Source organism: Physella acuta, unplaced genomic scaffold (assembly GCF_028476545.2).
Source record: "Physella acuta isolate Inbredline_101_S28 unplaced genomic scaffold, ASM2847654v3 ptg000972l, whole genome shotgun sequence".
Lineage (NCBI taxonomy): Eukaryota > Metazoa > Mollusca > Gastropoda > Physidae > Physella > Physella acuta.
The window spans coordinates 312,977-331,014 of NW_026732489.1; the positions used below are offsets into that span (position 1 = coordinate 312,977).

At 35.6% G+C, this 18,038-nt stretch overlaps 1 protein-coding gene across 1 annotated transcript; it reads left to right on the plus strand.

Annotated features, from left to right (window-relative positions):
- Positions 1-1,293: 1,293 nt before the first annotated feature.
- LOC131954097 (uncharacterized) lies at positions 1,294-17,634 on the plus strand. The gene is made up of 22 exons (XM_059317619.1): positions 1,294-1,380; positions 1,632-1,737; positions 2,108-2,919; positions 3,294-3,398; positions 4,165-4,291; positions 4,486-4,580; positions 4,918-5,013; positions 5,318-5,444; positions 5,758-5,875; positions 6,315-6,440; positions 7,185-7,301; positions 8,278-8,458; positions 9,546-9,743; positions 10,731-10,901; positions 11,059-11,153; positions 13,150-13,320; positions 13,916-14,073; positions 14,795-14,953; positions 15,251-15,399; positions 15,992-16,084; positions 16,380-16,486; positions 17,217-17,634. Exons 1-22 carry the CDS (start codon positions 1,294-1,296, stop codon positions 17,443-17,445), a joined length of 3,627 nt encoding a protein of 1,208 aa, XP_059173602.1. The 3' UTR covers positions 17,446-17,634.
- Positions 17,635-18,038: the final 404 nt, after the last annotated feature.

Consider the following 18,038-nt stretch of genomic DNA (forward strand, 5'->3'; position numbering starts at 1 on the left):
CAAAAGCACTTACTTAGTATGATCTACAACGAAGGGGGTGGTGGGGTGTTTTGTATTTATTCTGTTACAGTGTTTGGTGATATAGAGCAATGTTATAGCATTTGAAACTGTTTATTAATATCTGCTATCCTTTCCTGAAAAAAACTGACACCGTTTGTTAAAATATTAATTTATCTCTTTTATTTACCTGGGTACTAGTGACGGAACAGAAGCGAATTTCTCTGTCTTTATTTTTGTTGCTATAAACTGTCATCGTGTGTGGGGTTTGAAAGGGATTGCATGGAGGTGTCCCAGAAATATTAAGTAATGTGGGGGGGAGGTGCATGGAGGTGTTTTCGGTGTGAGGGAGCTCTAGTGTTACATTATGTCACTATGGGGTAAAGGTTAGGTCACATCGACTTTTTGTTCTGTATGTGCACGACTTCCAAATATCGCTGCACTATACCACCCATACTCCAAATAACACATGGACCCCCTCCCCCTTAAGCACTGGTGTAGGAAGGGATAGCTAGCCCCCCCCCCCCCCCACCCCCATATAAGAATCCTCACAACCTTAACAGACAAAAGATCCTAAATATGAAAACTGCCTCACCTGTCTCACGTTAACGTATAGCGGCGACGTCTTGTATCGCTTTAGTTCTACATTTTCAAAATGTCATAAAACCATAATTGCACCTATATACGCATATATATATATATATATATATATATATATATATATATATATATATATATATATATATATATATATATATATATGCCTATATTTATACTAAAGTACAACGTTATGCTCTGGAAAAAAGACACAAAGACCGGTTTACAAATTGGACAACTTGATACCTGATCGGTGTAACCTGAGTCTACTCAGTCAGGTGTAGACAACAACGCACGAATTTCCGACTGATTTGTTTCCCCTTTGAGATCTATCGTAACTGTTAACATGCCCCTACGGTGTATCCACAAGGCTGTCTAGTAAGGTCGTGTAACGTCAAGTTACGAAAGCAGGGTGGGTGCGTGGGTTGTGGACCGCATTGGATAACACCAGGCCATATAATTCTCAAACTAACCGAGAAAAATTGAGATTTATCCTGTACACACACATACACACACATATATATATATATATATATATATATATATATATATATATATATATATATATATATATATATATATATATATATATATGATAATATGAATCACTCAAATGTGAAATTAGTTTACCCTTTTAAATGAAGTAGTTAATGCGTTACTAACATTTAAACTCTCATTTGACAGGCGTTTCCCGTCTCCATGGCAACCAAGACGGAAGGGTCGAGTGTGCAACTGGGTGACGCCTCTGAGGATGGAGATTTTGTGGCACTACGGGAGAGTCGGGAGGTGAGACACGGCATTTGCTTTTTTTATTGGCCAGTAAACTTATGACACGCCTATCTTAAATAAGCCACGCATATTTCTTCTAGATAACTCTGGGCACATAAAATGTACAATATCTCACTTGTCATTTTGGTGTCAACAAGTTACTGTACATCTAAATTTTCTAACATTAATATTAGACGTACACCTAAATAGCAGACAGAACTAAAAATAGAAAGTCTTAATTGATTAATTAACTAATGAATGACCACCAGACTAGAGTGCCAGAGTCTCTAGAGTTGCTGGACAGTTTGGTCAGCTCCAACAAGCGACACGCATCGTTGACCAAGCATAACAAGACCATGTGGAAGAAAATAACTGGTAAGAAAATATCAAACATCAGCGTTTTACTGTCGAGTGAATGTTTCAAACATCAGCGTTTTACTGTCGAGTGAATGGTTCAAATATTTCACAGGCTACACGTTTTACTGTCGAGTGAATGGTTCATCTGACCCCCTCCACCACATCACACACCGTCACAAAATCACGGACAACCCCTCCCCCTACTAGTGTGACGTCATTTATGGACGAACCCCAAAGCTGTGCGACCTATTGCTTAAATATTAAAATAATGTTTCACGGTTTTAGATTACTTGCCATTTTGACCATCATTTTGGTTTTAGCCAAACGTTTACATTCTATTTTCAAAGCTCTCAACTACGAAAATAAATATCACTATCTCTTCTTACAGATGCGATACCCAGAGGAAAGGAAACCTTTAACAATCGAATAAAAAAAATGTCCTTCAAGTACAAACTGTCCAGCAAGACACTACTTGATCCGGCTAACGGACGAAATATTTTACACTACATGATGGAGCTAAAAAGCGCCGAACTGGTGGACGCTGTCATGGAGTTGGCAGACGACGATTTAATTATGCAGGCGTTCGACGCTTCAGGCGGGAAGAAAAACGTTTTACATCAGGCTGTTGAACAAAATAATATTTGCCTGCTGAAATTATTGCTAGAGAAAATACCCACGCTACATAATAAATTAAAACTATTAAATCAGGAAACGCCGATAGAGATTAAAGGTCAAAGGCCAAGGACGTTTCCTTGCCTCCATTTGGCTGCATATCACGGCTACACAGAGATAGTGACTTTCATTGTTGAACATGGCGTCGATGTGAATCACGTCAACGCTAAGAACGACACATCCCTGCTGTGGGCAGCTAGATGGGGACATGAAGACACGGTCAGGACTTTGCTTAAGCTGGGAGCTCTTCCAAATGTTGAAAACGATAAGGGTTCGACGGCCCTGCAATGGGCCGTACGGTACGGCCACACGGAAACTGTGGACATCTTGGCCAGAGAGGGCCACGCTAATGTGAGCCAAACTAGAAATATGGGACTGGTTGCTCCCATCGTCCTAGCCAGCGCGTTGGGGTTCGAAAAAATCGTTTCAATTCTGCTGGAATTTAACGCGGATCCCAACTTTGAAATCAGGGGCGGAGAGAGGCCAATACATCACGCCGGGAGAGAGGGGTTTTCCAAAGTTATCAGGGTCTGTTTTATTATTAATTTAGTGACTGTTTTAAATGTAATTTTTTAACTAATTAAAATTACATTTAAAAACAAAAAAAGACCATGAGAGAGTAAAAGCTCATGTTTGTGGATATGAGATGCTTCTGTGTTTTAACTTTGAACAAAGGTTATGAATAAATTACAGTATTAGCATAATTAGAATTAGATGTAGTGACTGATATGATCTAGATCTGGTTTAGATCTGTACTTTTTTTGGCCTAAAACTAAAAACTAATATAAATTAATATTTAAGTTATTAATAATGGAGGCTATTCTTTTCTTAATCTTGAAGTAACAAGTGTAATCTTACAACAACCCAAACAATGGCAGTAGACTGATAAACTCATTTTCCAGATTCTTGTGGCCAATGGTGCAGAAATAGATGCAGCAGATGAGCGAGGTGATACAGCCCTACTTTTAACTGCTAAACATGGACAGCCTAAAGCCTTACAGACTCTGGTTAGTATAAGCTTTATTTTTAACTGCTAAACATGGACAGCCTAAAGCCTTACAGACATTGGTTAGTATACAAAAATTTAACTGCTAAACATGGACAACCTAAAGCCTTACAGACACTGGTTAGTATAAGCTTTATTTTTAACTGCTAAACATGGACAGCCTAAAGCCTTACAGACTCTGGTTAGTATAATAAAATTTAACTGCTAAACATGGACAGTCTGTCTAAAGCTTTTAAGTTAAGTTAAAGATACACATATCAAACAACATATATATTTACAAATGGGGCCTTAACATTATTATATATTGGGACTTTTGATACTTTCTAATTCTAATTAGAGTTAGTATCAGTGAATCATTGTTTCTTTCAGACATTACTCTGCTAGGGGGTGGGGTGCACTTGAATTTCTAATTTTGTCAAGGAAAGGGGTGGGAGTGGTAAAGGTGGCTTAGATCTCCTGCCCTGAAAGTAACTGGTTGAAATGTGTGCCACCAGTGACCTGATTTTCTTTCACTAAAACATTAACACTTATCTGTAATAAAGATGTAAGCATCTGTCTGTAATAAAGATGTAAGCATATGTCTGTAATAAAGATGTAAGCATCTGTCTGTAATAAAGATGTAAGCATCTGTGTGTAATAAAGATGTAAGCATCTGTCTATAATAAAGATGTAAGCATCTGTCTGTAATAAAGATGTAAGCATCTGTCTGTAATAAAGATGTAAGCATCAGTCTGTAATATAACAATGTAAGAATTTCTTGAATGCAGCTGAGACTTGGATCAAATGTTAACCACAAGAACTTGATGGGAGAAGACGTGTGGGCGTATGCTGTCAGCAACAACAGTGACATCATCCTCAAGCTTCTGGTGCTGGAACTACAGGCGTCTGCTCAATGTAAGCGTTTGCTTGGCTAGGTCAGTGGCTGCTGTGGCATTGAACAAATTGAGAAATATGAAGTGTGAGATGTGATCAACCTTGTCATGTCTTGTGTAAACATTTGTTTTTTAAATTTATTTTAAATCAGTGAAAATGTTTCATACATTTTCAGATATACTTTAAATAGTTGAAAAACTGTCATAAATTTTCAGCTCACGCTGATCTGAAGACTGGAGTTAGCTCCCTGCTTCTGCTTGCTGCTGCCTCAGGCACCACTGAAAAAATCAAACTTCTACTGGAATTAAAGGTTTGTTTCTTAGGTTTTGTAGCAATAAGTAAAAGTAGGTTTTGTACTTGCTTAACTTTACATAATGTTAGGGATTGAAGAGGTTTTATAGTTTAAATTCGTCATACAATATTACACTTCCCTGTCAAAATTCTTAAGAAATAAAATGTGACTTAAAAGCCAGTTTACTCTCTAAATAACATTTTAGCTAATTATATTCGATGGCTTTAGTAACTGTAAAATTTAATGTATTACTAGTAGAGTTGTTTGTAAAAAGGGAGATGTTTAGCAAGTGTAAATTTTAAAATTTTTCTCTAGCTATGTGTTTAATTTGACTGTTTCACAAGTGAATCAACAGGTAGATGCATGTGCTACTGACAAAGAGGGCAACAATTTTGTACACCACGCTGCCATGAACAACAGAACAGTGGTCATCAGAGAATTTTATAAAGTGGTAGAGTCTTGTGTATAAGAGAATTTTATAAAGTGGTAGAGTCTTGTGTGTATAAGCTTAGAGGAGCTGTTAGATTGTATTTTTAGTTGTGTCATTGTTTATACATGGACAAGATTTAAACATCACACTTTCTTTACATGATTAGAAATTTGATGCTGTAGTTGGATTGAATGTTTGCTGTCTTTTGACATTTTAACACATACTATTTTTATAGACTCTCATGGCATAAATGAATTCCAACTGTGTCTAGTATAGCTCTTTCACTAATTATATTATCCATATGGGATTAACCCTTTTAACCCAGGTAAACATTGACAGCACAAACAACTATGGGAACACAGCCCTACATGAAGCTTGTATAAAAGGTCATCACGAGGTCATTATGGAGCTCATACAGTTCCATGTAATGGCCAATATTAAAAACTCTAAAGGTAATTTTCTTGTTTTATTAACTCTCAGAATAAAAGATAATGATACTATACAAACCTGTCAATGAGCAATATGGCATTTACACAGACAAATTTGACAATTCATTAAGTACCTCATTAACATTAATGAAAAAAAACATTATATATATATATATATACATATATATATATATATATATATATATATATATATATATATATATATATATATATATATATATATATATATATATATATATCACTACATATTTAAAAAATATTTTTGAATTTTAATAGTTCCACTGTATTAAAATAATTAAATAAATTTTGTTTCTAGGTGAAACAGCCCTCCATGTTGCGGCCTACTCCAAACATATTCAGCCTCAAACTGTGTCCAAGCTTATGGATTACATCATCAAGACACATCCCTGGGAGTGTCTCAACATTTCCGACAAGTGAGGCAATCTTTTGGTGTAGAAAATATTTTAGTTGCTATGGAGGCAATCTTTTGGTGTAGAAAATATTTTTGTTGATATGGAGGCAATCTTTTGGTGTAGAAAATATTTTTGTTGATATGGGAGATCTTTTGGTATAGAAAATATTTTAGTTGAAATGGCAAATGTGAGGCACTCTCTTTGTTTTGGAAAATATTTATTCCACTTCTTTCCATCTTTTTCATAAGAAAATATTAATTTTAGTTTACAAATTTAAAAAATTAAAATTGGGCTAATAAATATTGTGACTTAATTGTTGTTGCAGTGAAATAAGATAAAGGAGCAGATATTCAGCATTTTGATCACGACACAGCAGTGCTGCTAGTGTTTGTAGTTTTGTGTTCTACCAATTCACTTTAGGGCTTCACTTCTTTAAGAAAGATTTATTTATTTGTTGCAGCCATGGAAGAAACCCTTTACACATCGCTGCCAAACATGCGCGGCCACAAGTTCTCTGGGAGTTCAGGTTTGTGAGCTTCAAGGATGAAGATTTTGATGGCAACATAGCAGTACATGAGGCTGTCAGGTAAACCTTTAATTAGATGGTCCAAGGTATTCTCACTTAACTTACACCTGGTTGTTCTACATGAGGCTGTCAGGTAAAACTTTAATTAGATGGTCCAAGGTATTCTCACTTAAACAACTTACACCTGGTTGTTCTACATGACGCATTTAGTCAGCGAATAAAGATTTGTTTTTGTTTTAACTAATCTTAGCTGTTGACTTCAGATTAATAATAGCCTAAATGTTGAGTGTTTGATTATATTTATTTATTGAGTGTAGACTATATTTTGAGTGTTTGATTATATTTATAATTATTGTGTATAGCCTATATTTTCAGTGTTTAATTATATTTATTTATTGAGTGTAGCCTATATTTTGAGTGTTTGATTATATTTATTGAGTATAGCCTATATTTTGAGTGTTTGAATATTTAATGAGTGTAGCCTATATTTTGAGTGTTTAATTATATTTATTTATTGAGTGTAGCCTATATTTTGAGTGTTTGATTATATTTATTTATTGAGTGTAGCCTATATTTTGAGTGTTTGATTATATTTATTGAGTATAGCCTATATTTTGAGTGTTTGAATATTTAATGAGTGTAGCCTATATTTTGAGTGTTTGGTTGTATTTATTTATAGAGTGTAGCCTATATTTTGAGTGTTTGATTATATTTATTTATTGAGTGTAGCCTATATTTTGAGTGTTTGAGAAAGCTGGGTAAAGCATCAAGTTGTGTCTGATGGTTAAAAAAAAATGTTTTCAGACCAGGAGAGCCAGAAGTTCTGGAGATGATGTTGGACATTTATGACGCTATGAAACGAGACTGTGACATCAATCACAAGAATAAAAAGATGCAGACCTGCTTGTATCTTGCGGCTAGGTAGGCTGAAGTTAATTTAGAACATCCACAATTTGTGTAATCTATTGGTGATTTCCAACATGTTCAGTATAAAATATCATTTTAAAATGTGAAATAAATACAATCACTTTGAAAATCAGATGAATGGAACACTATGAATTTTTATTCTTTCAAAACTATTTCACTCATGGGGTACAGTTTGAAGGAGTTAAAGGGAGTTAAATCATCTATTTATTAAGATATGGCAAGTACTAATGTCCCATATTCTTTTTTAAGTTAATAATACTATCTAGATACTATTAAAAAAAACCCTGACAATTTATTATTTAATTAATTTATCAGCTAAATTAGCACTTTTGAATGGAAATGTTATAATACCTCAATTTATATAATGAAGCCTTAACTGATCAAAAAGGATAAAAATAAAATATATTTTCCATCACGGCATCAGTTCTTTCACTGAGTGAAATTATAAAATGAATCAAACATGATGAAAGTGTTTGCATTTGGTGCTCTTTGTTGGGGGTGGCAGTCTTTGGTGCTCTTTGTTGGGGGTGGCAGTCTTTGGTGCTCTTTGTTGGGGGTGGCAGTTTTTGGTGCTCTTTGTTGGGGGTGGCAGTCTTTGGTGCTCTTTGTTGGGGGTGGCAGTCTTTGGTGCTCTCTGTTGGGGGTGGCAGTCTTTGGTGCTCTTTGTTGGGGGTGGCAGTTTGAAAGTCAATGGCCTGAGACCTGTGTTCAAAAATGTAGGTCATCTATTGACAGGAGAGCAATGCCCTGGGGTAGGTGTGGGTGGGAAACTGTTGAAAGTCCTGGGGTGGAACACACACCTCGCAGAATGTGTCCGGCCACTGGTTAACGAGAGAAAAGCTTAATTATTTGTCTCCGATTCTCGACTGCCAACATCGTAGGATATAGTGGACTGCCAACATTATAGGATATAGTGGACTGCCAACATGATAGGATATAGTGTGCTCTTACATTTGTCATACCTGAACAGGGAAGGTTTTCTGGGAGGTGTCCAGCGTTTGATGCTGTATGGGGCCCATATTTCACTAGAGTTTGAGGACTACAAGCAGACTGCCTTGCTCCACATGCTGACCAGTTTAACAGTGACTGACCCCTCTCACAAGTCCCAGTACCTGGACATCATGTGTACCATGCTGGACAGGGTACAGCAGGTAAACACACCTAGTTACCACCAGAGGATTTACAGGGGACAGCAGGTAAACACACCTAGTTACCAGAGGATTTATTAACCCTTTACCAGCCTGGGCATCAAAATGATTTTACTTCCACTACGGCTGGGTGAAAAGAAGACACATTTTTCAACCACAGCACTTTTTTAAAATAAAAAATCGTAAATAACCACTTATGCTAAAAAAATTAAAACAAAAAGCATTATAATTGTACACAAAATTTGTCCAAGTTTATTATGCATGAGGTTATAAAGCTTATAAAGTTTCATAATAATCAGTAAAAATAACACGACCACTATCCTAGAAAAATGTAAACAAAACACTACTTCTAACTAAAATTTGTATTTTAAATGTTAAAAAACATTCAACATTGTCACTGCTTTCTTTTCAATAGTTACGTTATAAATAAAGCACAATTCAATGGCAAAGGCATTTTAATTAGATTCATTAATTATATTGTATTGCTCTTAATTTTGAAAAAAAAATTATTAACTTTAGAAAAATCGTAGAGAATGAACCTCTAGTGATAGAACAACAAGAAAACAACGTAAACAAAACGTATTATTTCCTGCTTCTGCCGTGCAAATACATAGATCTATAAATAAACGTACAATACATAGTATGGCGACTGTGGGCGCAATGGACTGTACAAGTACCACATTAAAAAATTCATGGGCGACCGCAGGCGTATAGGCCTGTAAATGGTTAATTATAGATATAACATTTTGTATCGACCATTATGCCATTGATCATGTTGGTGACCCCCATGTCACTGACCTCATGTTTATGACCCCCGGGTCAATGACCATATTTTAGTGACCTCCATGTCAGCAGAGGGGTAGCGACCCCTCACAGCCTCCAGGGACAAACTTTCAATTTGGCGCCCCACCCATACATTTTTTTGTTTATAATTAAAAATAGCAGCTAAAATGAGCTTATTTTGGCACCCCCTGTCGGCGCCAGGGGACATATTTACCCCCCATTTACACCCCATTGCCTCTGCATGCCAGTGACCTGGTATCACTATAATTGAGCCCATGTCTGAGAAAGATGAAATTTTCCCCATCAGCTGTACTGCACCCTGAAGCAGGTGAAGGAGTGCAGGAGCAAGGAGTGTCAAGCCTTCTACAGGAGACGAGGCATCCAGATTCTGGTCACTGAACTGCTCAACAATGAGGACTTGACTGTCCTTGATCTTGCTTGTAAAATTAAAGCTAATGATGTCATCCAGCTTATTGTGAATATGGAGGATGTCTTTGTTTTTAAGGTCAGTTTCATTAGTAGATGTTCACTTAATTTCATTAGATGTTCATTCAATTTCAAGAAAAATATGATTTATCTTTGTTGATCAGTTGATGTTATTTATTTAAACAAAATAATTAATTAATTACAATTGATTAAACAATATCTTTGTGTTGAATGTAAAAATATCTTGAATTCATTTTTATTATAATAAAACAAATGTAATAATAGTAATCTGTCAGTTAGGTAGACAAAATATTTCAGTTAGGTAGACAAAATATTTCAGTTAGGTAGACAAAATATTTCAGTTAGGTAGACAAAATATTTCAGTTAGGTAGACAAAGTATTTCAGTTAGGTAGACAAAATATTTCAGTTAGGTAGACAAAATATTTCAGTTAGGTAGACAAAATATTTCAGTTAGGTAGACAAAATATTTCAGTTAGGTAGACAAAATATTTCAGTTAGTTAGACAAAGTTGCTTTAAATGAGAATAAAATTTTGCTTTCGATCACTAAAGCGGTACTTTACTAAATTTCCAGTTTCTAAAATTGCGATAACTTGAGTGCCATTACAGTTAGGTGAATGATTGTTCAAATAGGCCTTTAAGTTTAAGTAGTTGCTCCTATATTTAGATTTCTATCAACTTTTATCCATCCATCTCTGGTAACCAGAAGGGGTACTTTTATTTTGATTATTAAAAATCCTTAAGAATTTGATAATTTGATATCAGATTTTCTAAGATATTCTAAGAACTTTTTGCCTCTGTTTTCTTGAAAAACTAAATACAAATGGTAGCTGCAAAACTAGCATTTTTTTTTCATAAACTTCAATATTTTGTATAGTCTTATTGCACAGGAAGTGTCTTCCCATCCTTACTGTTATAGGCCTATTTACAAATATACAAAGTACAGATTTGATTAATTCATACGATTATGAATGAAATTACCTGTTTATTCTGAATGCCTAGCTATTGTTTTATATAACAACTTTAGGAAAACATTTCTCTGATAGGTAGGCAAGCACCTGCGGTATGATGTAACTGGTGTAACCCCCAGGACTAATGGGACTCTGGGCAGCTTGTGGAGCCAGGGTTCTGTCAGCCCTAGACCTTCATGTTTAGAGTGGCTCCTGGCCACTGGTTCTGACTTGCCAGAAAATGCTGCTAGTGTCCTTAACATTCAGGTGCTTCAAACTTTTTAATATTATTTATTGGAAGTTTAGTTATTTATTTAATTTATCTTGATTGCTAGTTGGTCATAGGCATAGTGAAACATCCAGAAAATTTTAAGACATTTATATTCCACCAAAACATCCACCAAGTCAACTGTTTGTATTGCAGCCCTTCAGTGCCATTGAGACAGCCTACAGCTCAGTGTCTGCCTGGACATATGTCATTGTTATGATAGTCCACATTATCTATATGAGTATCTTCAGGTAGGCCATCATTGTTATGATAGTCCACATTATCTATATGAGTATCTTCAGGTAGGCCTTCATTGTTATGATAGTCCACATTATCTATATGAGTATCTTCAGGTAGGCCATCATTGTTATGATAGTCCACATTATCTATATGAGTATCTTCAGGTAGGTCATCATTGTTATGATAGTCCACATTATCTATATGAGTATCTTCAGGTAGGCCATCATTGTTATGATAGTCCACATTATCTATATGAGTATCTTCAGGTAGGTCATCATTGTTATGATAGTCCACATTATCTATATGAGTATCTTCAGGTAGGCCATCATTGTTATGATAGTCCACATTATCTATATGAGTATCTTCAGGTAGGCCATCATTGTTATGATAGTCCACATTATCTATATGAGTATCTTCAGGTAGGTCATCATTGTTATGATAGTCCACATTATCTATATGAGTATCTTCAGGTAGGCCATCATTTTTATGATAGTCCACATTATCTATATGAGTATCTTCAGGTAGGTCATCATTGTTATGATAGTCCACATTATCTATATGAGCATCTTCAGGTAGGCCTTCATTGTTATGATAGTCCACATTATCTATATGAGTATCTTCAGGTTGGTCATCATTGTTATGATAGTCCACATTATCTATATGAGTATCTTCAGGTAGGCCATCATTGTTATGATAGTCCAGATTATCTGTATGAGTATCTTCAGGTAGGCCATGTTCTTACCTGGATTAACACACCTGTACTTATACTTATACATATAGTATACATGTAAAGAAGCCAACACATGCACTTTTAAATAAAGATACCATAAACTACAGAAAGAATATAGCTTGTTGAGACCACAACTGTGTAATGTCATATGGGGCACATTCAAAATATTTGTTTTCTGTTTGTAGTTGGTCAGGATTGAACCTCTGTATATTTTCAGCTGGTCAGGACTGACCCTCTGTCTCCAGTTAGCCAGGACTGACCCTCTGTCTCCAGTTAGCCAGGACTGACCCTCTGTCTCCAGTTAGCCAGGACTGACCCTCTGTCTCCAGTTAGCCAGGACTGACCCTCTGTCTCCAGTTAGCCAGGACTGACCCTCTGTCTCCAGTTAGCCAGGACTGACCCTCTGTCTCCAGTTAGCCAGGACTGACCCTCTGTATATTTTCAGCTGGTCAGGACTGACCCTCTGTCTCCAGTTAGCCAGGACTGACCCTCTGTCTCCAGTTAGCCAGGACTGACCCTCTGTCTCCAGTTAGCCAGGACTGACCCTCTGTCTCCAGTTAGCCAGGACTGACCCTCTGTCTCCAGTTAGCCAGGACTGACCCTCTGTCTCCAGTTAGCCAGGACTGACCCTCTGTATATTTTCAGCTGGTCAGGACTGACCCTCTGTCTCCAGTTAGCCAGGACTGACCCTCTGTCTCCAGTTAGCCAGGACTGACCCTCTGTCTCCAGTTAGCCAGGACTGACCCTCTGTCTCCAGTTAGCCAGGACTGACCCTCTGTCTCCAGTTAGCCAGGACTGACCCCCTGTATATTTTCAGCTGGTCAGGACTGACCCTCTGTCTCCAGTTAGCCAGGACTGACCCTCTGTATATTTTCAGCTGGTCAGGACTGACCCTCTGTCTCCAGTTAGCCAGGACTGACCCTCTGTCTCCAGTTAGCCAGGACTGACCCTCTGTCTCCAGTTAGCCAGGACTGACCCTCTGTCTCCAGTTAGCCAGGACTGACCCTCTGTCTCCAGTTAGCCAGGACTGACCCTCTGTCTCCAGTTAGCCAGGACTGACCCTCTGTCTCCAGTTAGCCAGGACTGACCCTCTGTCTCCAGTTAGCCAGGACTGACCCTCTGTATATTTTCAGCTGGTCAGGACTGACCCTCTGTCTCCAGTTAGCCAGGACTGACCCTCTGTCTCCAGTTAGCCAGGACTGACCCTCTGTCTCCAGTTAGCCAGGACTGACCCTCTGTCTCCAGTTAGCCAGGACTGACCCTCTGTATATTTTCAGCTGGTCAGGACTGACCCTCCTGTACAACAGCAGGACTAGCCCAGGGGAGAGGACCAACGACGGCCCCACACTGGTGACCTACATCATTGTGCCACTAGAACCTGCCTTCTTCGTCTTCTACAACGCATATCATATGGTCAAGTTGTGTTGTATGGGGGAGTTGTCTGTTAGGTAAAGACATATGGTCAAGTTGTGATGTGGGGGGGGGGGATGGCAAAGGTCAAGACACATACCCAACTCATATGATTCATGATGGATTTTGTCAGTGGGGATGATAGAACTATAAAGATGGGTTAGGTGAATGCGCATATGACACTAGTGGGGTTCAGTACCTCCAAAAAGGTTAAAATAAAAAACTATTGAATTAAACTAAAACAAATCTAAGGGGCACTACTTTATTAATGCCAAAGAGCATGACTAACATAGTTAGTTCCCTTATGTATTCTAACACTACTTAATTACTGAAGTAGGCCCATGACATATTTAATGTTGTCCTCAGCTTCAACACTCAAAATCCAAAGTATCTTTACTTTTTGATTGGCTATAAAATTGTTAATTCATACAATTTGACTGGCGATTTGACAATCTAGTCTAGAGTAGAAATACTAGAAACTGTATTTACTTCTAACTTAGATAGCTGCGAGGTCTAACAATACCATTGACTTCTAATGAAACTTATGTTCTACTCTAAATTCAATGACCGGTCTAACTATTTCAATAACATATCCTAATGAAACTAATGTTCTATTTTAAATTCAATGAATAGGTCTAAACTGTCTCAGAAAAGTATTTTAACTGTACTTATGACATTCCTGTCTGTTCTTGTTGGCCTCATATACTCCATATTTGTCATCATATGGATTGTAACGTATGTCGTGGACTATGCCTACATGGATTATTTCCTGGCCATAGCACTGTGTATAGGTTTGTTGTTTACATTTCTAGTTTTAGCACTGTGTGTTGTTTACATTTCTAGTTTTAGCACTGTGTATAGGTTTGTTGTTTACATTTCTAGTTTAGCACTGTGTATAGGTTTGTTGTTTACATTTCTAGTTTTAGCACTGTGTGTTGTTTACATTTCTAGTTTTAGCACTGTGTATAGGTGTGTTGTTTACATTTCTAGTTTTAGCACTGTGTGTTGTTTACATTTCTAGTTTTAGCACTGTGTATAGGTTTGTTGTTTACATTTCTAGTTTTAGCACTGTGTATAGGTGTGTTATTTACATTTCTAGTTTTAGCACTGTGTATAGGTGTGTTGTTTACATTTCTAGTTTTAGCAGTGTGTTGTTTACATTTCTAGTTTTAGCACTGTGTATAGGTTTGTTGTTTACATTTCTAGTTTTAGCACTGTGTATAGGTGTGTTATTTACATTTCTAGTTTTAGCACTGTGTATAGGTGTGTTGTTTACATTTCTAGTTTAGCACTGTGTATATGTGTGTTGTTTACATTTCTAGTTTTAGCACTGTGTATAGGTTTGTTGTTTACATTTCTAGTTTTAGCACTGTGTATATGTGTGTTGTTTACATTTCTAGTTTTAGCACTGTGTATACTAGTATTAAAATAATCATGCAGTTTGTTGAGATACAAACTATCTTTGCTGTAATAATCATTAATTCCTGTTGTTCTTCTGTTTTTAATATTTAGGATGGATGTTTACAATAGCTTTCACCAGAGGATTTAAAGTTATCAATTACTTTTGGCGAATGATTCAAATCATGATTATCAGAGATGTGTTCAAATTTTTGTTTATCTACCTTTTTGTTCTGCTGGCTTTCTCATTTGCCTTCCATGCCCTCTTTCAAGGTAGAGTAGCTAACAACAATTATTTTAATTCTAATTAAATACTATTTAAACAATCACCTTTTTATTATATTTTTATACTTATATATTTATTAAACAAAAAGAACAATAGATGATTTCAATTGACCAAGGCACCAAACCAACCTTATAATACTTATATTAACTTTTACAGTCCTAGACCTACTTTAGAATAAATACATTTTAACTGGTAAATATTTATTGAGGTATACATTTTTTTAACGTCTAAATAATAAATAACTTACATTAAAAATGTCTCCCCCCCCCCCCCCCCCCCCCCAGTTTCAATGAGTTTGTCAACCGACTACCCTGATCCCACCTACACCATCTTCCTTATGTTTAACATGATGATTGGGATGGACAATGACTTTATAAGCAACGGCATTGAGACTGGCTACAGTACAGTCAACAGGAGTGCTCTGTTAATGAAGGTCATTGTCTGCATTGTTAAATTATGGAAATCTACACCACTAGTTTTTTAATTGTTAAATCATGGAAATCTACACCACTAGTTTGTTAAATTATGGAATTTGAAAAAGGTACATCACAAAAGCACCATAAATTCCATTAAATTATGGAAATGTACATCGCTAAATAATTAAAACTTCCATAACTAGATCTATGATCATGACAATGGACGATAGGTAAGCCTATACTGGCTATACATTCTGACTACTATACTTGTTGTATTATGATTTTCTTTGTGATCTTCATTGTTTACATTGTGTTACAGATTATCTGTGTGATCTATATGATAAAATATTTATATTAATCTGTTTAGATAGGCTTCTGTGTGTTATCTACATGATTAACTGTTTATATTCTATCAACAGATACTGTATGTGATCTACATAATAAACTGATTATAATCCTATCAACAGATACTGTATGTTATCTACATAATAAACTGTTTATAATCCTATCAACAGATACTGTATGTGATCAACATGATTAACTGTTTATATTCTATCAACAGATACTGTATGTGATCTACATAATAAACTGTTTATATTCTATCAACAGATACTGTATGTGATCTACATGATCTTGGCCACCATTGTTTTACTGAATCTGCTGATTGCCATGATGAATGACTCCTACAGAGAAATCCTTAGGGTTGGTTTCACTTTGTTTTTAATTCTAAATTTAGAATAAGCAAAGTTATGTATAAAAACAATAACTTAATGATAAAAATTAAAAATTTGTTTGGGTAATTATAAAATTAATTGCTGTAACTGTAACACTAATTGCTGTACATATTTTAACAACCAGAAATGTCTTGGTCTAATTCTCAAATATTTGTGGCAATAGAGACCTTTAATTTTAAAAATATTTGTGGCTATAGAAACCTATAACTCTGAAACATTTGTGATAATAGCAACCTCTAATTCTCAATTATTTTTCCCTACAGAAACAACGGCAGGCCTGGAGAATTGAGTCTGCCCAACTTGGTGTTGATGTTGAGAAAAGTTTACCTTTGACCTTTCCCATGTTTAGTAAGGTCAAGGTTGTAGAAGGGTAAGATAATCCTAGCTATAATTTACTGGCATTCCATAAGAAACTGAATGGTCTATTATACTATAGCGCCATAATATTTTGTAGTTTTTTGATTTAGCTTTACCTGTCTCAAGACTTTGTAAAATAATAAAACAAATATTAAAAAACCTTTATAAAATAATAAGCTTTTAAATTAAATGCATTAAAAATAAGGAAATATCTTCCTATCTTTAGTAAGAGATTTGGTCACAATGAGATCACTTACATATATTTGAATCCAAAGCTTGTTTTTAAGGAAAGCAAATCTGTTTTATTTTCTTATTTTCAGTGCATTTATGAGATTATTTTAAAAAAGGCTTTTTTCATTTGTTTTCACTTTTTAGTGATTTGTTCCAAATGAAGTTGACACCACATGGACTACAACTAAAAATATTTGACAATCAGGCAAAAATAATCCCTCTGCTGATCAAAGAATCACTAGCTATCTTCCTTCTTTAAATTGAATTTTGTCATTTTTAGATACAATTTTACTAACCAACCTAATGTCACTGGAGACAAATCTATCTAAACAAGTTTGAACCAATTTGATGCTTTTGAATAGGTCAAAATTTAGATACAAGAACTGCCACATACCATGAACTAGCAAACAAAAAAATATAGTATAGTTAGTTACTTTCTTACATCCCCCCCCCCACCAACATTGAAAACTTATCTATCTCTGTATACAATAATCCAAGCACCTCTGCACCAGGTACATAAGTAAGTGGGATAAAGAACATAAGTTCAAGAGATGGTACATTGATGTCATCAAGGAGATGCCTGAGCCTGAGAACAGAGTGGACCGTGGTGAGGAGAGGGCCCAGGCAGAGTTCAGGTCCACAGTGACCCAGCAGCTGGACAGCATGAGGACGGACATCCATGACATGTACGCCACGCTCAAAAACATTGAACAAAATCTTCACAGGAACACTGAAGCCTGACATATTGATTTTTGTACTGTGATTTTTAAGCCTTCTAGTCCTATTCTTGTCTAATTATATTTTTAGGTTTTAATTTAAGAAAATGTCTACAAAAAACATTAAAAATAAGATAGGACTATTTTTACATTAAACAGATTTTTTTTACATTTGTGTAAAAGAAAAAAATCCACATCTTTTGGCCAAATTTAAATTCACAAAAAAAAAATAATGAAAGAACGTTTGACTTAAAAATGAGAATTATAGTTTTTAATGACAAATTTGTATTAAATTAAAAGCCCTAACATTTCGCTATGTTTTTAATCAAATTATGTACAATAGGTTATGAAACCTTATATTTTTATTTCTCTCATAAAATTTAAAAACAAATAATTTAAAATCCTTGCTGTTTGTACATGTGTTTGAAATGATGACAGTTATTATTATGTGAACATATCCATTTCGTTTGGTTTTATGTCCATTCTATCTGTATGTTTTGCACCAGCATCAATGCATAGCTTTTGCCTTACACACAGATTATATAATAAACTTGTTTTCAATTTGAACTGAAATGTATTCAAGTAATTCTGTTTAGTCTATCATGTTGAGCTTATGTT